Source organism: Dermacentor variabilis, chromosome 3, assembly GCF_050947875.1.
Source record: "Dermacentor variabilis isolate Ectoservices chromosome 3, ASM5094787v1, whole genome shotgun sequence".
In the NCBI taxonomy this organism is placed as follows: domain Eukaryota; kingdom Metazoa; phylum Arthropoda; class Arachnida; order Ixodida; family Ixodidae; genus Dermacentor; species Dermacentor variabilis.
Window position 1 is genome coordinate 80,918,988 of NC_134570.1, and position 24,115 is coordinate 80,943,102.

General features: G+C 46.1%; 1 protein-coding gene across 11 annotated transcripts in view; it reads right to left on the reverse strand.

Moving 5' to 3' along the window:
• LOC142575940 (E3 ubiquitin-protein ligase MIB2-like) overlaps nt 1–24,115 on the reverse strand; it is a 291,148-nt gene that overhangs the window by 104,399 nt on the left and 162,634 nt on the right. For all 11 annotated transcript variants that reach the window (XR_012826743.1, XM_075685763.1, XM_075685762.1 and 8 more), the window contains 2 exons: nt 15,640–15,746; nt 11,664–11,861 (listed from right to left, as the gene is read on the reverse strand). Coding sequence is in view for 10 of the 11 variants with exons in the window: in XM_075685763.1 (XP_075541878.1) it covers nt 11,664–11,861; nt 15,640–15,746 (305 nt within the window). In the remaining variant the exon portion in view is untranslated. The remainder of the gene's footprint in view (nt 1–11,663; nt 11,862–15,639; nt 15,747–24,115) is intronic.

The following is a 24,115-nucleotide window of genomic DNA, read 5'->3' on the forward strand; positions in this document are numbered from 1 at the left end:
GAGTTGGCATGTATTCCTTATAAACTGCAGCGCAAAAAAAGACAACGGACAAGTTGGAAGCACTCTGTATGTTCACTTCATTCTTGCATATTCTCTTTCTGTTTGGCTGTAATTAATTAATTCACAACGCTGTACAGGTGAAGAACGATGTCCCCACCCAAGGCCCCGATTTCACACCCAAATCGATGTGCACGCACATACGCATGGCCACGCACACACGCACGCACATAAAAGTTGCAAGGGCGCATAGCATGAAGCAGTATCAACAGGATGAAACTAGAGAGGGATGAAGGCTAACTTCCAGTTAATATTTATTGAGGAAATGAGGCAATTGGTACAGTTTAGCAGAAAAGAAAATACCTTATAAAGGCCTGGTAAAAATTGTTAATTGAAGCAAGCGAATATAGATAAAAATTTTGCAGAAAAGAAACGCAGAAAAAAATTCCCGAAGCAGAGGAAAAAACAAAACACTACAATCGCCAATCATGCATGCCAGCATCATTGAAGAAACACTGTTCTTTTTCCAATAGACAGACTGACAACTTGTTTATACAAGCACAATCTACCATTCTACCAGCACAATCTACCTTTGTGACATCGGTCACCCCACCAGGGAAAAGGTCTGCGCGCGGCATTAGCTTACCCGTAGCCTCCTGCTATAGCGGCGCCAAGCAGAAGCTCAATATCGCACTACGGCACAACCAGTCATTTCTCCCCCCTCGCCTCAGCAACGCTCCGGAAATCCGTCTGCGTCATCTCGGAGTCGTTTACGCAGCCCCTCCAGCACCCGTTCGAGGAGCCGCTCCCGAAAGTGCACCCGCAGCACCTCCCAATCAAGATGCCACACCACCACTGAACATGCCTCCGTGCAACCAGTTCAGGTAAGCTGGGCAGCCATGGCCTCCCGTCTAACCTCCCTGCATACACACCGCAACCTACCCCTCGCCTCGCCACACCCACACTTCAGCCCTACAACTAGTCATGCAGGTACTTATCTCTCTTCGCCACGAAATATCGGACCTCTGTAACGAGAAGACACTTTTTCAGCAGCAGCTAAGAACGTAGCCGAACACTACAGCTACTACCGAGCGCGCAACCCCCCTACCCGCCAACAATCCCACTCCTCACCAGCCTAAGTGCCCTGCTCTGGAACTCGATAGCTCCATGTACATCGCTCCTTCCACCCTATTAGCTCACATAGTACATGCAACCGCTGAAGATTGTCTACAATGGGTGACTGCCAAGCACATCATATATTCCCACGTCGCCAGTCATCTTGATAATAATTCTTTCTTTTTCCGCAAGCAGCACGGCTTTCGCCCCGGGTTATCATGTGAAACACAATTATTCGAATTCACTGCAAACCTTCACTTGAACATGGATTCGTCTTTTCAGACCGTCACTTACATCGATTTTACATTGGCATTTGATCGTGTTGCTCATCGTCGTCTCATGGACACACTCAGTTGTCTTAATCTTGACCCGCTTACCTTGTCATGGATCAAAAGCTTTCTAACAGCACGATTTCATCTCACAGTCATTGGCGGTAAGCTTTCAACAGCAGCACAAGTAGTATCCGGCGTCCCTCAGGGATCAGTTCTTGGCCCGCTTCTCTTTCTTATCTTCATAAATGGCTTGCCATATGAAATAACGTCCTCTATTCGGCTCTTTGCAGATGATTGCGTTGTATTTCGTCGAATCTCAAACAGTAGTGATCAATCATTACTACAACGCGACCTAAACCTAATCCAAACGTGGTGCTCGCGCTGGTTGATGGAGCTTATAATACCTCAAAGTGCAAATGCATGGTCGTTTCACGCAAAAAAACTAATCTGATTTTTCAGTATTCCCTTAATTCGACAGGTTTATCACATGCTAGCTCTTACTGATATCTAGGCGTCCTCATTAACAGTAAACTGACATGGTCAGAGCATATCTCGAATGTTGTAACTGATACCTCAAGGTCGCTAAGCTACTTAAAAAGAACACTACGTCTGTCCCCCCCGGGAATCAGGAAAATAGCCTACGAAACCTTCGTTAGGAGCAAACTCGAATATGCCTCTCCCACTTGGAGCCCTTACCAAGATTATTTAATTACCTCTCTCGAGTCGGTGCAAAATCGTGCTGCCCGATTTATTTCATCAAACTATAATACACACGTCAGCGTAACCCACATTAAATCAACTCTTGAACTACCCCCTTTAGCAGTAAGACGCAGAATCTCACGTCTCAGCCTGTTCCATAAGCTATATCACAACTTTTCTAACCTGCATGGTACACTGTTACTGCCACCCGCTCAAACTTCTCGCCGCCTGTTCAACTCCAACAGCGTCCAACGCCTTCATGGTTCGACTCTTGCATTCAATAAATCGTTCCTTCCCGCAGCCATTGAAGACTGGAATTGCCTTCCCGAAGCAGTTGTTCTTGAGAGAAATCCAGAAAAATTCAGGCAGTCCTTAACTGAGCTTTTTGTTAAATAACTTGAACTACGCATTTTTGTTTTCTCACACCATTTTTACGATACAGGCGTTGTCCAATTGATTTACATTATGCTTTGTGTACTTTGTCTTGTATTTCAATGTCCGTTTGGGTGTCAATCTTTTATTAGAAGGTATATCTTCGTTTGTCAGCTTATTCTTAATTACTTGCTCCATCCCATCCCTCTAAGGAAGGATGTGTGTTTTACCTTTTTTTGCCTGGTGTTTTTCACTGCTCTTTACTGTATCCTTCTTGTGTGTGTGCGCGCTCTGTACTTGTAACCTAGTTGATTCACTGTTATATAGCATTCGCTCCTTTATATGTTATTTCAATACTGCTTCCCCCCCATATGTAATGCCCTGTTAAGGGTCCTTAAGGGTTAATAAATGATTATATATATATATATATATATCGTAATGGGGTGTATTGAGCAGTTCAGAGTAGCGTCTGTTCGTAACCGAGAAGGCAGGTGACGCAGAGCAAGAACTGCTGGTTGCTCCAACGGCTCACACTCGTTCTAAGCACTGGCGATCCGGTTGGCTCACTGGCTGCACTGCAAGCATGGAACAGATCTGGCTGGCCTTGCTCTTGTGCTCTTCTTCTTCATTACAAAAGCAGTATAAAGTATAAAGGCAGGTCACTATATACCAAGCTGTATGATAGCCATAACTCTACTGAACCATCCCGTATAGAGTGAGCAGACACAGAAATTAACAGACGTTTTAGGTCGCAGAAGCAATGCATTCTAAATATTATTCTTCAACGTTCCATAGATTACGTTTAACGCTTTTGTCAGGGCACATCTAAGGCATGACCCTGATGTATTTTCCGTAAATAACTTAATCTTTGGTGCTCCTACTGCACCAGAGATTTGCACCTTGTCATGTATTCCAAAGGTACGTCTAATGGACATTCGTGACGAGCAGGTTACAGAGAATAACCAGATTGTTGTGAAGACGATGAACGCTGGCCATTCATCATCACCAGCGTTCGTAGTCTTCCACTAAAAATTAAATTTGGGTGCCCAATATTTTCTGAGGTTTCTGTAGTGACAGTGCGACTACCAGCCCTTTTTTACTTGATGCATTATCAGAGGGTAATAGTGTGCTCATTTTTGTGCAAAGTCATGACATCCTCAGCAGTGCATTTGTTCATAAATGCGTCAACAATCTATTGAGTTCACACGATATTATTTATTTATTCATTTATCTATTTAAATATTTATTTATTTATTATTTACAAGTACCTTACTGGCCTTGGAGAAGGCAGTGCTTAAAGGGGAAAATACGCTAACATATTCGTAATGAACTGGGAAGCAAAAGAAAAGCATCAGTGCTATGAAAAGAATATTCACGCAATTCAGCGGTATGGAACATTATCACGATATTAGCAAATACGATAACATTAAAAACAGTAAACACAATAACATAACATTAAAACGCTTTGCCTACATACAGTAATAGATACAGTAAAAAAATTAGGATAACTGAAATTATTTTATTAGCTTGTAGAGAAATGCAGGAAAGAAAATAGAAGGCAAGATGTGTTAAGCTGGTTGAACCGGCATATGATCTATTAGAACATTGCGAAATGCAGTTCGATTGGCAAGTGAGGTCGTCTAGGAGAGTGTTCCATAAACGGACCGACCGCACGGGGCAAAGCTGAAGAATTAGAAGCGTGTGTATTGCCAAAATTTGAGTAACTGAACTGATTTTTTTTTGTCTTTGTGACGTTGAGCATGCTTTTTCAGGTTTGATAAGCATAGGCCAACTGTGTGAAAGAATCTTCCGAAAGTTCACACAAAACCAACGCATATTATATCCCAAAATGAGACAGTCGCACAAAAAAAAAAAATCTGTAAATTGAGAGCGTAGCACCAGATCCTGCGTTTCCTTCGATCTGAATGTTTTCGCCAGGAACACATTGACATGTAACAAAGATATACCGGTGCGAATAGGGAGACTCACGCAGAAATGGGACGTGTGTCAGACCACCATTTTTTTTTTACTGTCCCATTTATAGTATGTATAAGCTTTAGTTACATATAGGGATTGCTGACTGATCAATAAATCTACCAGTATGTGAACAGTACTTTCTTCAAATTTAGTATTTTTCTTGCGACTAAACGATTGAAGTCACACGAGCAAAACCCGGGATACATCGCCAAGCTTCACTTGCTCAACAGGAAGGAAGATAGCCCAAAAATGAGCTAGATTCTTACGACTAAGGCGACGCCTGCGAGGGTATCTATCAAGCGGCGGAACGAAAACCACGCATGCAGGATAAATGGAGGATCTGTTACCCGCACTGTAGTAGGAATTATAATTACTTCTTAGTTAAAATTCTGGGGTCTTACGTGCCAAAGTCACCATATCATCATGAGACACGACGTAGTGAGGGAATTCCAAATTTGTTTTCATCACCTGGTGTTCTTTAGCGTGCACTCAATGCATGGTACACAGGCGTTCTTGCATTTCGCGCCCGCGGCCAGGATTCGCCCCCGCGACCTCGTGCTTAGCAGCGCAACACCATAGCCGCTCAGCCACCATGCCGGGTTACAGTTTCTTCTGTATGCGTTTGATGCAATTGATATTGTTACATATGTAGAATGGATTTATTTACAATGAAAAGGGGTAGAGAAGAGATGGGACGGCCCGAAACAGACGATCACCCAGAAAACAACCCGCGACGTCTTCTTCCTCTTTCACGCTCCTCCGGTGCGGCGTTACGTTTTTCTCCGGGGCAGACGAAGCTCACCGATCAGCGTTACAATATATATCCACCAAGAAAATGGGGGTTCGCAGACATCATAATCAATGGAACTGCTCCTTTAATGAGCACATGCTTTGTAAGCTTACACATAAAAATTGTCAAATGATATTTACCTCACGTATGAAAACACATAATTCGAATAATCAGTTAACATGATTAGAGTGTTAGGATTATTTGATTAAATGCTTTTGGTTCGTACCCGTCCCTAGCTAAACATACCATCGAGTGTTCGGTAAATTCAACCTAATTCATAAAAAAAGAGCATGTTAGACTCCCGTGCCGGTAAAAAAATTTTAGGGACAAATACGAAGAGTCGTAATAGGAACACACCATTAAATACAAAGATGGCCACATAATAAGACAACATTGAAACATCAGCATGTGAACAGATGCGCAGTACTTGTCAAAAGTTTCGTGCCCACAGCACGCATGACCCCATCTGCCGTTGAGCTACAATGCGGTGGTGCTCCTGCTGTACCTCTCGATCTGTTACGCACAGGAGTAAATGACTAGGCGCACCGACGGCCGTTGAGGAGTAGTGTGTAGCCGCGATGGAAGCGGAGGAGAAAGGCGCTTGGAAGTGGAGGAGAGAATCGAGCGCCAGGAAAACTACCAAGGAGCGCGCTGAGGGCCCGGGCAACTAAAGAAGAGGGTAGGGAGAAAAGAGGCAAAGCTTTGCAGAGGACGAGGGTAGTCGTAAGCACGCCGGAGGTGCGCTACGGTTGCTACTCTAGTTGCTACGGTTAGTGTGCGTCGATTGGACTTGCGGGGTTCGTCACGTGACCGTGCCGTTTGCTGCACGCGCATGGAGGAAGGAAACGGTCGGAGGGAGCGTCGCGCAACTGCGCGAAGCCAAACCTAGAGGCCCAACACGTGATTTCACTTCAAAGTGCGCGGTTGGTTTTAGCATTCCCACTCTGCAGGCTGAGCCACGGCAGCCGTTTGTGCGCAGGCGCAGGTACAAGAGGGCGCGAAGGAGAAAATATGGGGATATTGCGCCTTGTATGTTTCTCTTTGCCTAGGTACCGCGGAGGAAAAGTTTATTTCGTCTTTTTGTACGAGTTCATCCCTCAGGCACGAGTAAGATCGGGTGCGAGGGAGATAATCTGAGTGCTTTTGCTCCTTGAATATCTTACTTTGCCTAGGCTCTGCGGAGAAGTTGCTTTGCTCGTTGTATGCCTTTGTCCCCTAGGCGTGCCGGCATTACGGAATAGGGTCTTGTTTACGCTCCGATGCGGGCTGCCCGCGCGGTGAGGCAGTGGGCCCGGACGCCCCATTTGGTGACGGCTGTGTCTGAAGCTACGTCAGACAGACTTTCTCGCACCTGCGGCGCTGGTGCTGAGTCAGTCATGCCAGATTAAAGCTTTCTTGCGCCTTACGACGCTCCACCTTCAAAGAAAACAAAACTGATTTTTCCGGGCATGCAGTAAGGGCCGTACTACAGACCCGGCCTGCTCTCCTGCTGCAGTATCTTCGCTCTTGGCAGGCTTTTCGCGGGCTGCTGTCCGCGGCTTTTCAGCAGCCTTTTTGAGTGGGCCCCTTTGAGTTAAATAAATGCACAGCGCCTTAGCAACCACGGTTGAACGCCACTTCCTGATGTCACGCCGTAAGGATAATTGGCTTTGCGTCTTGCCCACGTTAGGTTAAATTACCTCAGCTTTAGGAACGGAGCAAGAAACATTTAGGAGAGGAAACTCCGCTGTTTGCGGCGACCAAAAAAAGTCACAAGCCCGCGGAGCCGTTATCGTGCTGGCGGCCTGGAAAGAAATTACCGCCGTCGAGAGCGCGCCAAAGCAGCCTGCGCCCGGGCGCTGCATTTTTTTTTTCGCTGCGGCTTCTACGACGCGCCGCATGGCGCCGCCACTGTATATGGCCCCGTCGGCGCATACAACAATTGTGACCTTATCTGGTCGCCCGCGCTCGCTCGCGCTGACGGGAGTTTCACCTCCTAAATGTCTTACTCCGTGGCCTTAGGTTAGGTCTAGGTTACCTTATGTTAGGTTAGGTTAGCATATTAGGCGTCAGGCTGGCGCGGCGTATTTTCAGCGGTTACGCGGTTCAGATTTTTGTCCTTGCGTCTCGGCCACGTTAGCTTAGGTTAACGTTAGGCTACGTTACGTTATGTTAGGCTAGCGTAAAAGGCGTTAGGGTGGCATGGCGTATTCTCACAGCGGTTACGTTGTGACGATTATTAGAGCGTTTTAGAATACGGGCCCCAATAGTTTGGGGCCCCAAAGAGCTTTCGGGGATTAGCGTCGGGGCACGCTGGAGTAACGAGCTTTAAGGCTCAACCAGACGTACGCGTTCCAATGCGCCCGCACGCGCCGCACCACGCCTGGGCGCGTACGGCGTCAGGCGCGGAGGCTGTTTCGCGTGTTGGCGCGCGGCGGCGTGGAGACCTACAACCGCTAGAATTTTTGCGCCCGCGCCGGAAGCTGCCGCTCGCGTCAGTAGCATGACACACCTCACATGACCACGGCAAGCCAACGTCACTTCCGGAACGACTCCGCGCGACGTTCAGGTAGGGTCCTAGTTCAGGCAAGCTTGCGGGAAACATGGCGGCGGTCCCGGCTGCCCGCTTCGAATTGAATTTGGCGTTGCTTTTGTAAAATGCACTTCGTTCGTAGTAAATGACTGTGTAAACGGCTTTCGCTTAGTCTCAGGCCGCTTCGACGACAGAGTATTATGGATAACCTCGTGGTGTTTTCGAGATCGCTTCTCGTTTCGAACGAGTCGAAGCCTAACGAAAGAAACGTTCGAGATGTCAACGCCACCTGTCGCTAATGGCGCGAAATCGCCGCAACAACGGCATATGGCCTCTGAGATTCGAAGATATCGCCGGTCAACTAAAATTGTAGAAAACGTGCGCTGCTTAGCGTACGCTATTGGCGGCGAGGAGTTACGGAGTCGCCATCTATCGGAAGCGCCTCGCTGGCGTAGTATGAGGGATCACGTGGCGCGCTCCTCATAGGTTTTGCTGTCAGCGCTCACTGAAAACACCACGCGCGAGCTCTCCCGGACATTTCTGTAAGTACTTTCGAAACGAGAGAAGTTTCTTACTGTCTAAATAATAATCTTGGGCAAATTGAAAGCACACAATCGTTTACAGACGCTATCTCTTTACCGAATACGTACAGTGAACGCCACTGCGCGTGGTCGCCGCGATGGAGTCTTCTGAACCGGCTTCTTGCGTGAAAGGTAGGTAAACGCTGAGAGAAAACTATGTGAAATATGTTCTTATAGTGTTTGTATAACTAAATGGAGTGTAATAGAACGAAGCCTCAATGCACCGATCGCGCAGATTCGCAGCGACCGAGTGCGGGTCTGCATGCTTGTCCGCGCACTGTTTCGCTTTCTCCGCGCGCGCGTTTTCGTACCGTGCCATGAGCTTTAGGCCGCAGAATATGAGCATTTGACCGTATACAAGCAACCATTGTTGCGTGGGCGCTATCAGAGCTGTTCAAAAATAATTTCATTGTAGAGACTTCGACGCCTACGGGGACTGTGATGTGCCGTCGCGACGATTCAATCTTTTTTTTCTTCTAAATTCTTTGACCTTTCAATACTATTTCTCGAGTTGCGTCGCACTGCATGTTTATCGGTGCTCTCAGCGTGCAATTTCCCTCTGCTCCTTTTTTGTAATCCAGTGCATTAATTCATAACACAAACATGACCATATGCCATGCTTTTTTTAAAATGTGCTTCTTACCGCTGCCTTTCCACTCCACTGAACTTGCCAGTATCTATAGCATCGACAAGTTCATACACCAAACCGTCATGACATTAGTCGGGCAGCGGACTCGGGCGAGCGTCTCAGTGCGCGTTTTCAGAACATCGCAGACCGGGCGCCGTAGCAGAAATCTTCCTCGCGTCTGTGCTTGCTGCATACCCGAGTTGCAGCCGATGACTGTTTGCCGGTTTTATGTTTCGCGAGCCAAGCTTCACGCAGCTTCTTGTCCTGCGGCTACGTGTGAATAAGGCTGACACCGGCCTCCGTTACGTGCGTCCGGCCCTGCGGCACCGAGCAGTAGCCTACCATGTTGCGCGCCTTCAAAGGCAGCCACTACCTATTGTAGTGCTTTCAAGCGTTGTAAAGGAGACACTCGAAGCGGGAAAATTTCGCCACTAAATGAGGACCGCAGCGTTCGAGGGAATTTAAACTCGTTTTCAGCTCCCTTCGGCGCGCCCGAAGCAGCCGACGCGGCCGCTATGTCCACGTGATCCCTCGTACCACGTCACGCCGACGGTGGCGCCAGCTTTTCCAGTGGTGGAGCTCGAGGCCAATATTATAGCGTATAGCGTACGCTGTAGTTGCTGACGCTAAACTAAAACTGTCTAATATGTAACACATTGCTTAACGAGGCCGTTAAGCGAAGGCTAGACTGCCTTGAACATGGCAAGCTAGCAACACTGCGCCGCCGCGACGAGACGCGCGGCTACGCGCGGCAACTCGTGCATCGTTTGGGTGCGCGCCCTCTTCCTCCGTCGGGCGCCACGCGACGTCGAGTCAGCGCGGCGTCTGCGGACGCATTGCAACGCGTACGTCTGGTTGAGCCTTTAGAATAGGGACTTGCGTTTGCGGATAGCGTCTTGCGCTGACAGTGCCACTACGGCGTCAAAGAAAAGCCATTAGAAATAATTATATAAGATATACCATTTTATCATCAGAATAGTAATTTTGACTTTCGTGTATTCACGTTTATTTACAACTTAGAGGTCATTCTGTAAGCAGCAAACAATTAGTTGCCGTGAGTTTTGAGTAACCAAGTTTACGTGCCTTCAACAGCCAAGCTAGGCCGTGTTAAGTCTACGAGCCATAAAATCCACAATCGAATTCCTAATCAGCGGCGTCAAATGAATCAACCTTCATAACACATGCTAGATGAGAGAGAGCGATAACCCCAGTCACTTCTCCTTGCTTGCGAACTTTACGCGTTACCACGAATCGAGCCTAATTTGGTGCTAAGTTAGAGCCGTCGCTTGGATGGGTGCCGCCATGTTTGTTGACGCAAAGCTTTTGGGGCCGCTATTGGGCTCTCGCTAAATCGGTGAAATAGCGTTTCCAACGCAAAAGCCAAACGCAGTGGCTTCGACGCTATTTCTTTTGGGGCCCCAAAATGTTTGGGGCCCCTATTCTAAAACTATCTATTGTGTTTTCGTCTCAGCCACATTTGGCTTGGTTAGGTTAGGTGAGGTTAACGTTAGGTTAGCGTATGAAGCGTTAGGGTAGTGCGGCGCATTCTCATAGCGGGGTCAGGGGCATCGAGCGTAACCGGCGACGTTTCAGCCACTTGCGTTCAACCGCGGCTGCTAAGACTCTCTGCATCGTAGGTTTTCAGGATATGCGGCCCGGAATCTACAACGGTTCCTACTGCTCCCACAGAAACATCTGTGATGTTATGTTCAAGGTACATCGCCGTAAGACGCGAAAAAGCCATGATTCGCCACGACTGACTTAGCACGACGCCGCAGGTGCGAGACAGCGTTCGACTCAGCGGTCGCCAAATGGGGCGTCAGTGCCCGCTGCTCCACCCATTTTACTGCGCCGGCAGCCAGCGTCCGAGCGTAAACTCGACCCCACTCTCGATTGCCGGAACGCCCAGGGACAAACGCATAAAACAGGCGCTAAGAAACCTCCTCCGTAGTGCGCAGGCACAGTCATATATTCAAGGACCAAAAGCCCCCACATTTTCTCTCTCGCACCCGCTCTTACTCGCGCCTGCGCACAAACGACTGGCAGGCCCTCAAATGGACGTCTCGTGCGCGTACCGAATAAAAACTACTGGCATAGCTACTGGGAACCAAACGTCTCAGCAAATATCAATTCTCGCTCCGTGATTTCGGCACAAGTTGTCACGTGTTTGGATACCACTGAGCAAATGTATGGGCTTCACGGAGCGTTCACTTGCCAAGGCTGGCTGCGCGACGTAATGCTATCTCCCATTTTTCCTCCCTTCATGTGTACGTGCGAGTAAACGCGTGCAACAGTGAGCCGAACGATGGCGGCTCAATTTCATGCGCGCAAGTGAGGAAAGCGAGGAGGAAGCCCGCCGTCTTCCCACCAGGAGGCCTTTACTCCGGCGGCTGATGGTTATGGCGCGGTTGCTGCTTACGGCGCGGCCGCGCGAAGCCATTTTGAAAGCTATTTGCGATGCAGGAAGTCTAGGCGTCGAGGCGCACCGAGGGCCGATAGCTTCATGTGCGCTATAGCGCCCATACGTTAGCGCCTCATGCGCATCCCGAAGTAAAAAGTCACTAACTTTTTTCTTGCTGCTAACACTCTTGAGCTTAAAGTGTGCCAGGCAGGCTACAGGAAAAGTACACGATCAACACATCTTACCGCTCGCACTAAAGTTTCACATCTTATACCATATAAATCATATTGAACACCATATGATCGAGTGTGGCTTTACCTATCAGAGGCATGTGGTCCCTATAGAAGTGGCCTCCAGAAGCTGGCACGGTGCACTTGAGGTCCACGTCGCCTCCGTGACCAATGCGGTACTTGCGTGCCGTGGTGCCTGATGGCCAGTGGACGCGCGCGGCACTACGGACTGTGTCATCGCCCCAGTTGTCGACGCTCTTGACAATTCCAATGCTCCCCTTCCCACCTGTGTGTGCAGGTAGGGTATCGTCATGGTGTTCAGATGGCACCGAAGGATATCACTTTTTTTTTTCAAATAAGTAAAATTTATGGCCTCGTCATAGTGTCCTGACCTTTAGTTTTAGGCGGCTTCCTTTGACAGGGTTTTGTCCAGCCGTAATGAGTGCCACTAGGCCAACTGAGCACTGACTGACTGAATGAATAAATCACTTTCCTTTGTTTATTGAAAAACGATCACGCAATGCTGTTTCCAGTGACGTGGGTTCAAATCGCAGTTGAGCCACTTGTGAACTTTTCTGTTTCTCTACGTTGTGGCAATGGCGATGCCGGGGATCACGAGGTGGTACGACGACAAGAGAAATCGTAATCGTTTGTCGTCGATGACGGCAAAGGCCATCGTCAACGTAACAAAATAGACGGAATAACTGCTGTCGCAGTAAAGTAAAAAGAAGGTTTTACCTGGTTTTCTGCCTCTTACACCATAGCTGCGACGCTTCTATACTAGTAGAATACAAGAATCGTTGCGTGATTCTTCTTTAATAAACGACGAAAGTGAGTTATTTATTCAGTCAGTCAATGCTCTTCAGGGCAAGGTATTACGCTCCAAACAGACTCTTGTAGCAGCGGTCGGTTGAGCATGTATTTCGGAGGCCAGAACGACCAGCCCTGTAGTGGAAAATGATTACATTACGGCATATAATATAATATAAAAAAGATTTTTTCTTGACTTGATGGTGGTGAATTTTCGTGATTCTCCTGTATGATGCTTATGAAAACGGCGTCGGCGGCACAAATGACATGCACGTTGCAACTATAATGATAACTCTGAATTGGCACATACCCACAATAGACCTTGCGCCGAAAATAATGTGGTTGGTCAAAACAACCTCGAAAGCATCGACACATCAATGCCAACAGCGACACGCAACGACAGCACCACATCGGTTACACAGTAGCTCACAATTTCACATTTGCGAAGTGCCCTACCGAGCAAAATGCAACACAGTTAAAAGACAATCACGGAAATGTCGTAAGTGGTAGTGCACTATTTGGCTTGCTACATAAGTTGCAGTAGAAGTTTGGGCGTCAGAGTTGATTAATCTACAGGCAGGAACCTTTAATCAAGTGACAGCCTAAACAAAAAGCATGCAGCCTTTGAAAAAGCAGCTGCCTCCTGACCTGCGGCGTAAGTATCGATTTACAAAAATACTGGCTTTAAGAATGGTGTAAGGTGGCCAAGCTTGAAGATAATTTCGAATGACATGCTGCAGCTACGTAGGGCAGGAAGGTGGTTGGACGTTGTTCTACTGAACAATAAAGACAAAGAAATGTGACTGCTTTACACAAACAAATGAACAACATGTTGTACAAATATCATCTGAATCAAATATATTTGAATGGTGAAATGTAAGACCAGCTCCACAAAAAGGGAAAAGAATAGCACATGTCGTTGTAAAACAGCCGGGAACAAAAGTTTCAATAAAGCTACGCATTTTACTTGAACAAATATAGCTCCCTGAGGCAGAGGGAGTCAGGAAGTTGTTAGGTTTGTCCGTGTATGTAATTCTAGTTACACAGCATGCATTAGTATGTTGTTCAAAAGTTAGTCGCATACATCACAAAGAAGCTAGAAATTCAATGGCAGGTCGAGAAGAATTATCTGATACACACTACTCTTCCTGTACAATCATAGCTCTAACTATTTAAAGCATTATAACAGACGTGCTCTTTTTTCTTATTCTTACTTTAAATTAATAACCTCTTATACGACTACACCCCTCCCGCCAAGAAAGCGCATTGTTCTTGAACAGTTCTCCGTAGTGGATGAACCCAACTGCTTCAGAAAGAACCCAGCAACGGAAAATGTTGTTTTGAGCCAACAACAACAATAAGATGCTGGTCTTCCCTGTGGGAGAATGTTGCTGTCACAGCAAATGAGTTTAGAGCCGAAAAAATCTCTGAGAATCGCTGTCTTTTTTTACTGTGATAAGAATTATACAAGCATTCAAGACGTGTTCACGTTATCGGCGCAACTGTCGTTGTCGCGCTGTTCCGCTGACGGCACACGCACGGCATGCCTGCAGAGCGTTAGAAAATAAACTCAAGAGACGCGGAGTGCGCTTGACTGCAAAGGCGATGAAGACAAGTGCAAGATACCGAGGTTTCCAGGCAACAACAAAGGATTAATTATAAATCAAATTGCAGGTTGTCTAGCCAAGGCATCAATAAGCGGCCCAATTTTCCCTTATTGCCCTTTGACTGCTCATGTCGCTGCTGCTATATTTCGCAGGAGTGTCATTATGTAGGGAGCCTCAGGCTCCGCAATAACTAACTCTGTTGAGAACCGACATCGTCTGTATCCTTGGCACAGAGATTTTTGCCAAACAAGAAAAACAGAAGCGTCCGTTATCAAGCTGCGCTGCCGTGCACCTATACGTTGAACTTCTATTTACATGGGTCTGGTCTGGTTCCTTCACCATTACGCTCAATCTGTGGCGAAGCAGAGACGACAGACCCTTTCGTGTTGTTTCGTGCAGGCGTTTCTCTGTTATAAGAAAATGACTACTGGAAATATCGCTTCGCAGTATTGGCCTAAATTTATGACTGCCTGTGATCCTATCTGTTGAAACCGCCATTATTGGGTTCAGTAACAGAAATGTTTGCTTGGCATTGATCCCCCATGTTAGACTGACGGTCCCCCCTACGCGGCAAAGCTTGCTTACTTATTTATTTATTTATTTATTTATTTATTTATCTGTTATTAGATTTTTTATGCACGGTTTTCTCCTGATTGCTTTTCTTTTCACACAACATATTTTACTTCTTTTAGCTCCAACGATCGAATTGTTAACTCCCTTGTTTTCTTTTTATATGCCTGATTTAACCACCCCATTCTTGGCCAATCGCCCACTGTGAGTATGTGCCACGGCCACTCAGGAGAACAACTCCGTTATCAATCGCCTCGTTGACGGATCAAGCGCAGCCACAAGGAGGGAGCGTTCTGCCTTATACTGCTCCAATGAATGTTGCGCGCTTGCACACTACTATTGCTGCTGAGCTGTTGTGTGTGCGCTCCGATCTCGACAGTAAACGTTCAGCTAACGTTATATAATGTTTGACTGCAGAGCACTGGCTAACGCCAGCAGTTTCCCATCGGTCTCAGCTAGTGCACCGTCGAGATTCAACGCCAGCAACGCCACTAGTGGCGCTGGTCACACTTGCGTTGTCGCAGATGGTGCGTCGCGCAGAAGTTACCTTGCGTGCTGCATCGCGACATTATGTAGCAGCCGCGTATAGTTAGAACCGCGTCCGAATTCAAGCGCAGCTCTAAGCCTTGCTATCGTGCTCAATCCTGCGCATTTCGCGTGACACTGTCAATTCTTTCACGTTAGCCTGAAGCTGTTTTGAGCAGATGAGATCAGAAATAGTAACGCACACTGACGAACACCAAAGAGGAAAATTGTCATCCACCCGTCTCGAAGCACGAAGTTACATACGAAACACAAATGGCTTTCTCCCATTTATGATCTTTTCTCCAATCTTCCAGGCTCCCGCAGAACTGATTTGTCAGTCACTAACCAACAGGTTTATTAAACGAGAAGCACATATACGCATTTAGAATAAGGAAATCAACACCATATAGTTTTGACCTCAATAAAATTGTTCGAACGTGAACTCTATACATTGCGTAATTATTTTTCGAATTCACTCCAGTCCAGCAGCTTCTAGTTTTTAAAAGATATTTGCTGAATTATGGGCAACATTTCATAGCGAAGATATCTCACCATCTTGATCGTGCCACTTCCAATGGGCACTGCGTTGTACTTGGGCTCCCTCAAAAATTCCATGAACTTCCACCTTGACTGATCCTTCTCTTGGTGGCACCTTTACACTGAAATAGTAAGTGGGTGCCTTTTAGAGCGTTATTGAGAGGTTTGCTGTTAGCATCTGTTAGATCATGATTCGCATACAGTTTAGGCACATGATATCAACAATGCAGTGAAAGCTAAAAAACCGGAGATATTCAAATTTGAACATACAAAGTCAAACGCTGGAAGATTGTTATGACAAGAACGTAATGAACACCTCGCGAAATTACAAAGAAATGGTTAGAAACAGTCATTCACAATTTCAGAAACTTGCACTCGAAAATTAGCATATATTCCACAGATCCGCATGTTCAGACAGGCAAATTCGGGCGCTTAGTATTTGTTACCTAATGAAAATTCATCGAATGTTGGCTGACAGATTGAACAGGCACTGCGATGGCTCACCAGCAATGGCCGCTTCGTAGGTTCAGAAAACCACTTAGGGAGGTTTTTTTTTTTTCAACTCGTTATTGCATTTACTCGCAGCACGTTCTCCGAGTCCCATCAACAACAAAGTGCTGCGCTTCACACCAAGCCCTGGCGCGATCATCGCGGCAGTGAGTAAACAAACTCTTGTGCGCAAGTTGTTTTTTATGTTACAACATACCCTTCTCTCCAATGTGGTTTCAGTGTCGATCCTGATGCTTTAAGAAAAGACGATGACCGAAAAAAATTAGGAAAGCATCTGTTAGCAAAGACAAACAATGTATTAAGCGCAGCGGATGACGCACTGAAACAGCCCCGTTAACTTATTCGATTTACTGCATTTGTGCACTGGGAGGACAGTAATCCAGAATATGTCAACTAATTGCAGCAATTCCTCAATTACCTCTCGTGAAACAGTAATTGTTCCATGTAATGAATTACATTTTAAAATTAGGTAGCTTTAATTGTGATCTGATTTCTTTTCGTAAGCGCACAGTTTACCGCGGTCTCAGCACAATGCTGTTTTTTCTTCCCTTTTTTTTTGTAAAGCCAATATTTCGCACTCAAGTGCGATATGCTAAGCCAAATTTTCCGAATATTCTTGTCTAATTCAAAAGCTTCGCTATTCTAACGTCCTTTTTAGAAGCAACTATATCAGAATATGCTTAGTAGAACACTGTCATTTGCAATATCTGATTGAAAAAATTCAATTTTTAAGAAAAGCTTTCATCATCATCGAGTAGTCCACTTGAGGTGGATTTCTGCAACGCAACCATCCAGAGACACTTTTTAAGGAAATTGCATTCGTAAATTAAAGTGCGAGAAGCTAGCTCGGGAAGATTAAATAATGTTTTTCCATGTAACAGCAAGACAGTCTGAAACGAGATCATCAGAGGAATCAACCAGCAACAGCAGCATTTAAAACATTCGGTGAAACCTCCACAACTTCCTGCAGATAATGTGACACAAACAGAACCAGTGAACACACGTTCTGTCGCAGGTGCCAATGGCGGTGCACTCTTATTACAGTGACACCAAGGTATTCTAAGCAGACAGTATCCCAAGCCTAGAATCGACATTACACTTCGTCAACTTACTCTCTAGCACCTCTTTGCTGGTTTAAGCCTATTTGATGCACTGTGATGCAAACCACATCGGGTGCCCGATAAACCATCGTAATTTTAGTGCTCATGCCTGGTTGTGTTGTTATGGTCATGAGCACTAGGAGCACAGACACAGCTGCAGGCTCCTAGCTATTAGCACAACATAGCGATGACAGTGGAATGCTTGACATATAATTTCAAATCAGGGTACATATAGGGTTCAGCGCCTTAGGTTTTTATTTCCTCCGAAAAGAGTCGTTTTTTGCACTGTGTATATGTTTTAAGATAAGCTTTCACACACTTTTTGGTGTAAATTTTCTGATGTCATCATTACCATCTTTCTCCGGTGAATATGTGGTTCGATAGCCGCACTGAGACGTGTTGTATGACTGCTTGTAGTGAACATGAACAATCTCGCTCTACACAATACATGCAATACATAGAATAACACAGCTTCTGAGGAGCAGCCTCCTTGAAGGGGACAATGCCACACAGCAATGTGACTATGCTAAACAGAGCGTTTGATATTTAAGCACAAATAGAATGACACTTTATTCGTAACCTGATGTGGGTGCAGAGATCCAGTGAGTAATAAACTATATTGTTCGCTGCAGCACGCCAATCTCAGTAGCTGATCCACGAAAAATAGGAAGGCTGCGTAAGCGACTTTTCACACCTTTATGAAGCACAGGAGTTTAATTGCTGGCTGGTCCAAGAAGAATTTTATCCGATAATTTATTATGTTTACAACTTACATATGTTCAATAGTTTTCGAGGTCTCCTCAAAGTTATACAAAATAACGCAATTCCATACACCAGTTTATTAATGGCTCCCACACAGGCTGTGTTTCAGCACAGCCAACCGCACAATATCCTCAGCTTTCACCGACGCAGACGAGCAAGCTGACTTTCGACATGGACCCATTGACACATGACATGAGAAACAAGAATTGCGGATTACTGGCCAACATAATGCGCAAATAAGCTGCTATCTGTTCAAATGAGGTATACGCAAGGCAACGTCTATTTTACATAACCGTTATGTTTCGAAGCAAAAGTTTAGTACTCTGTCTGCGCTTTGATAAAGGTTCACTTACACTCGTAACACACTGCACCCCTGCCGCACGCACGCGGTCGGGCTATAAAGGTACATGTCGCCCACAAGTTAACAAATTTTGGTTAACACTGGATCCGCACAAGCACTGTAAACGTTTGTTTTGTGCACCTGCGTGAGACATGTGCAGCTTATTGTCTGGCCTCAAGGCCCTCAAGCTCGCCTCTGAGGCAAGTTATCTTTCACTGGCCATTTTGGATTAGAGCCGTACATCAAAAAAAAAAAAAATAAGATCCCCCACTTATTTTCTACTTATGTCTGCTTAAACTGATAACACTACAGGTTCTAGTTGTAAAACTGGTTTTGGAACATCACTGGTTGCATCAAGCTGATTATTCTCCACGACACAACCTGCAATGCAATGGTATACCATACACTGGCCACCAATATTCATTTGATAAAAGCTGAACAAGTGAGGCTCTAATCAATAAACAAGACATAACCAGCATATAAACCATCATCAGCTTTCACCGACGCAATAAGGAAAACATAAATCTATTGTTCCGATAAGAGCCGCAGTGGGCTCTTTCAACCTGTTCACCACGTTTTATCTCCGCCTCCTGAAGAGCGAAACAGCCGACATATTAAGGATAAAAGTCACGCATGTGCGTTTCTTTTTGCCATGACCTAAGGCCGCGTATATGTCAGGTCACAAAGAATAGCTGCTGGAACTGCACCATGGTGACTACAGACTACCCACTGTTTTACTTATATCACTGATCTGGCACTAACATCAACTACATCCAAAATGTGAGATTTTGACTCCAGTAGTGCAGTGTAGCCAGTTAACGAAAGGTGATGACATGGCAAATCTCGAAGCCGTATTTTACATTTTAAGCAGTCACAACACCAGTGATGAGCAGACGTGGACAAATGCTCTAAATTTTGTTTTTCTTCCCTCACCCTTGCGTCGCAAGTATTGTCCTCACCTTACCCTTAATCTCACATAGAAAAATTTGCCCGGCCTCCACCACCCTCACTCTCACCAGTAGAAAATCTATCCACCCTACCTCAACCACAGCACAAATCTTCACCCATTCTTCCTCGCCCTCATTCTCACGTTGAAAAGGCCACCATCCTTCTCTTACCTTCTGTTTGCTACGATTTCAAATAAAACATTTACTCACAGCGTCAGGTTAGTTTAGAAATGTTCGTATAAATACATATACAAAGACATAAATGTAGATAGAAATACGAAAATTTACAAATTGTCGTAGCCTGCCACGTTGCTTTGCTTTGCAACTTGGGTCTCTGAGCATGTGCTAAAGTGTGCGCAGAAGGCGAGGGCACAATTCAAAGTATTGGCACGCACCGGTACGCCAAACTTTTCATCTCGGAGGACACGCGCGTACTTCTCGGCAGCGCCACTAGATGGCGCAGCGTGTTCTGAAAGAGACGGGATAAAGAATCCTAGTTTTCACGTGCCGTTTCTCGGCGTTTGCATGCATCGGCGAGGCCACGCACAGGCTTCGGGGCGACGGCGCTAGATGGCGCCCAGTATTCATAGCGAACAGCTTGGTTTGGATTTTGTGGCGAATGGGCGTGCTATTCGGGGCTCCGTGGCGGCAACGAAATCATAAGTTTGTGTGCATGCTTTGAGCTTGCTTCTGTTTTTGATTTGCTGATTTTCTGCCTTTAAATGGTAATTGAGTGGGTTTTTTTCTTTCTTTTTTGTCTCTCGTATTTGGGGTGCGCGGGTGTGTTTCGTGAACATTTGGTTTTGCAGGATTGTTAGAGCGTCCTTTCGCGCCACGTGCTTCAACACGTGCAGCCGGTTGGGACGTTGAGTGTTTGTAGTCTTTAAATGGTAGCTTGGAGGAGGCAAGTTTAATAGCTATTAGGTGGTTTTATTCTGCTGTTTTTGGTAGGAAAGTGAGAGCGTGGCCGCGTGGTTGAGCGCGTGCGAGAGGGTGTAATACCTTCGGTCTCCGCTGCATTGGCTGCTTTTGAAACAGTGCTGAGAGTTGCTTTGCGACATTTTGAGGATTTTGATCCTGTGCGTATCGGTTCTTGCTAAAAGGCACGTGCTATGCATTGATATAGTGGTATAGTATTGTAGTATTTGCATCAGTAGTAGAACTATTATAGTATTTGCAAAAAGCCGTGCAATACATGGCGAGAAAGCCGGTAAAGGAGGCAGTGCGCGGGGGGTCCCTCAAGGCAGATGAGCATACGGATGAGAATGGAGAGGGCATCGAACCAACCGGCACACAATGTGATGTCGATACTAGACTGCAGAAAATGTAGGCTTTCCAGGAAGAGCTTGTCAAACAGGTGCAAGAGGTCAAGAATGAGCTGGACAGGGAGCGTGATGCACGGAAGGTAGTTGAAAGGAGACTTGAAGCAGCCGAGGAAAAGCTGAACAGGGCCGTCATTGTGAACGAGAATGTGCGTGACAATGGAACGCAGACCTATGACGCGACAGGCGATGGAGTGTCACCACGGTACGTAGAATGCGGGCAGCGTGATGAAGAGTTAGCTGGAAAGAGCGGCACCAACCTAGAGGCCGCCACGCTGAAAAAGCAGGAGCACAGGGGACAATGCCCCTTGTCGAGTTCGAATCACGCGGAAAAGGGCAAAGGGAAGCAGGGAGAGGTAGGAGAGAGTGAAAGGGTGATTACCGCTGGCGACTCTAACATGGCTAGTAGCTCAAAAGCAATTGTGGAGAGGGTGAAAGGCGATAAAATAGTGGCGGTAGGGACATTTCCAGGGCGGACACTGGGTTCTTTCATGGAGCGAGCAAAAGAAAAGCTCGCGGAAAGTGCCCACGTGCGCATCCTTGTCATAGTAGCAGGTGGGCTACATGACGTCCTGAGCAGGAAAGGGACAGGACTAGCCCAGCGTTTGGCGAAGGGGGTGGACGACTTGCGCGAGCTATCGCCTCAGGTGCAGGTCGTGGTGTGCACGGTGCCGGAGGTGCCTTTATGTGACAGTCACGTACAAAGAGCTGTAATGGCTGCTAATGAGGCAATATGGAAAATGAGCCGAGAGAAAGGCTTCGAGGTGGTCGAAACGAACAGGGAAGTGAGAAGGTGTGGTGGTTTTAAACGAGAGGGGATCCACTTCAGTTACAGGCTTGCACAAGAAGTGGGCTGGCGAAGTGGTGGTCACGCTGTGGGCCCGCGGGCGCTGTGGTGGGCCCGCGGGCGCTCAGGAGGCCAGAGTAGATAGCAATGAAGAAGGTCCCCTAGGGGAACCTCAGAAGAGCATCGCCGTCTATAGCAAGAAAAGGAGGAAGGCAAGAAAGAGAGCTCGCCATGCAATAGGCTACTTAAACATGCAGAGCGGCAGAAGAAAGGAAAAGTGGGCAGAGATTGAGAAGCAGTTAAATAGAGAACAAATAGGGGTGTATGCGGTTACAGAAACGCACCTTAGAGACTCGGAAGAGCCGCCAGTTTTTAAAAATTATGTTTGGGAGGGGTGCAAGAGAACTAAGTCGGAAAGAAAGGGAGGGGGAGTCGGAATGCTCATCCATCAGGGAGCCTAATGGAAAATAATAAATTCAAAATGTCAAGAGCATCTTTGCTTATCAGGTACAATGAGTGGGAAAAAAACTTGGCTGGGCGTTACGTATTTGTGGACCGGGAATAATTGCACAGAGAAGTATAAAGAGTTAGTGGAGTGCCTAAGCGCTGATAGTAAGGGTTGCGGGAATGGTGCTGAAATTGTCCTATTAGGTGACATGAATGCCCACATACAGGATTTAGATGGCTATACCGACAACAACGGGAAGTCAATGCTAGACCTTTGTGAGCAACATAACCTTGTTATCCTGAATACAGGGCGTAAGCGTGAAGAGCAGATCACGTGGGAAGTGGGAAACCGGCAATCGACCATTGATTACTGTCTGATGACAGAAGGAATTCATGATAAGTTGAGAGAAATGGTCATTGATGAGGAAGGGTGTAGCAGCTAGGGAGTGACCATAAACGCATCATTTTAAAAATGGGATATGTAGTTGGAAAAGAGAGGAAGGACCGCAAAATGGCCAGTCCAAATCTGAAGGCTGAACAAATAGCAAATAGAGTCACTAGAGTCGAGAAAGAAATTGGCAAATCGCCAAGTAAAGAGTGGGAATATGGTGAGCTTCTGAGTGTAATAAAGACAGAAACACGGAAAAAGAAACAACACGTTTGTTGGAAAGGAACAAAGAAACCGAAAAGCTGGTGGAACAGGGAGATACGAGAAGCGATCGCACAACGACAGAAAGCACCTCGAGAGCACAGGCAGGCAAAGAAGGCGCAGTTGCCGCAGGATGAAGTAACCAGTAAATGGGAAATATACCGGGAGAAAAAGTCTATGGTTCAAATACTGGTGCAAGCAAAATTAAAAGGTGAAAGTGAACGTTGCTTGTCAGAAATACGTGAGAAAAAGAAGGTCGCACCTAGAATACTTTGGAAAGAAATAAAATTATTAGGCAGGAAGTCAACAATACAACATATCCTAGACAAAGATGAAAACAGACTGGAAGGAGAAGCGGCAATAAATTACATCCGAAAAATAACAGCCGAATCTTTCCAAAGAAATGACGAGGTTGTATTTGAAGAAAAAAAAGAGCATGAGAGACCCAAGTGGTAAAGGGGCTCGTGCTGACAAATTTCAACTGGAAGAAAGCGGAAGAGAAAATTCCTAAGCGCACAGCCACAGGGCTAGACGAGGTTCCCGTTAGGCTGATTAATGAACAAGGACCAAAAAGTAAGGAAGCTCTGGTGAAAGCAGTGGAACAAACTTTAAAAGATATACGAACTCCAGACAGTTGGCGACACAGTAGAATGAATTTAATTTATAAAGGCAAGAGGGAGAAAGATAGAATTCACTCGCATAGAGCGTTGACCATTACATTGGCTAGCAATGCAGGCAATCAAATTAAAGCTTCAAGCTTGGGCAGAGAATAACGGCATTTTGGGAGAACTTCAGGATGGCTTCAGAATTGGTAGGCGTTCAGATGATAACTTAGTTGTTCTTACTCTGCGGATTGAAATATCAAAAGTAGAATGCAGACCGGTATATGTGGCCTTTTTAGACATTACAGGAGCCTATGACAATGTAGATCGCAACATTTGTGGGGGAAGGCTTAGGTTACGATTGTCTACAGCTTTTGAGAGAGATTTACCTAGAAAATACCGTTTGCGTTGAATGGGACGGGATGAGAAGCGAGGAGAAAGTTCATGTCAACAAGGGACTGAGGCAGGGGTGCCCTTTATCCCCGCTGCTGTTTATGATGTACATGGTTAGGATGGAGAGGGCGCTAGAAGGAAGTAATATCGCGTTTAATCTCTCATACAAAGAGGCGGGCACCGTAGTTGAGCAGCAGCTCCCAGGTTTATTTTATGCGGATGACATTGTGTTCCTAGCTAACAAGCAAAGTGATTTGCAACGTCTGGCTAATATCTGTGGACAGGAAGGCAACAATTTATGGTTTGAAATTTAGTGTTAGAAAATCAGGTGTTATGGTATTCAATGAAAACAGTCAACAGGGAGTGGAGATACAGGACCAGGAAATACCTCGGGTAACAGATTATAAATACCTTGGCATATGAATAAACGAGGGCAATAGATATATGGAAACACAGGAAAAAACAAGAACAGTGAAGGGGAAGAGAAATGCAGCAATAATGAAGAACAGAGCGCTATGGGTATACAATAGGTACGAGGTCCTCCGAGGCATGTGGAAAGGTATAATGGTTCCAGGACTTACTTTTGGAAATGCGGTTGTTTGCTTTAAATCAGGGGTACAATCAGGACTGGA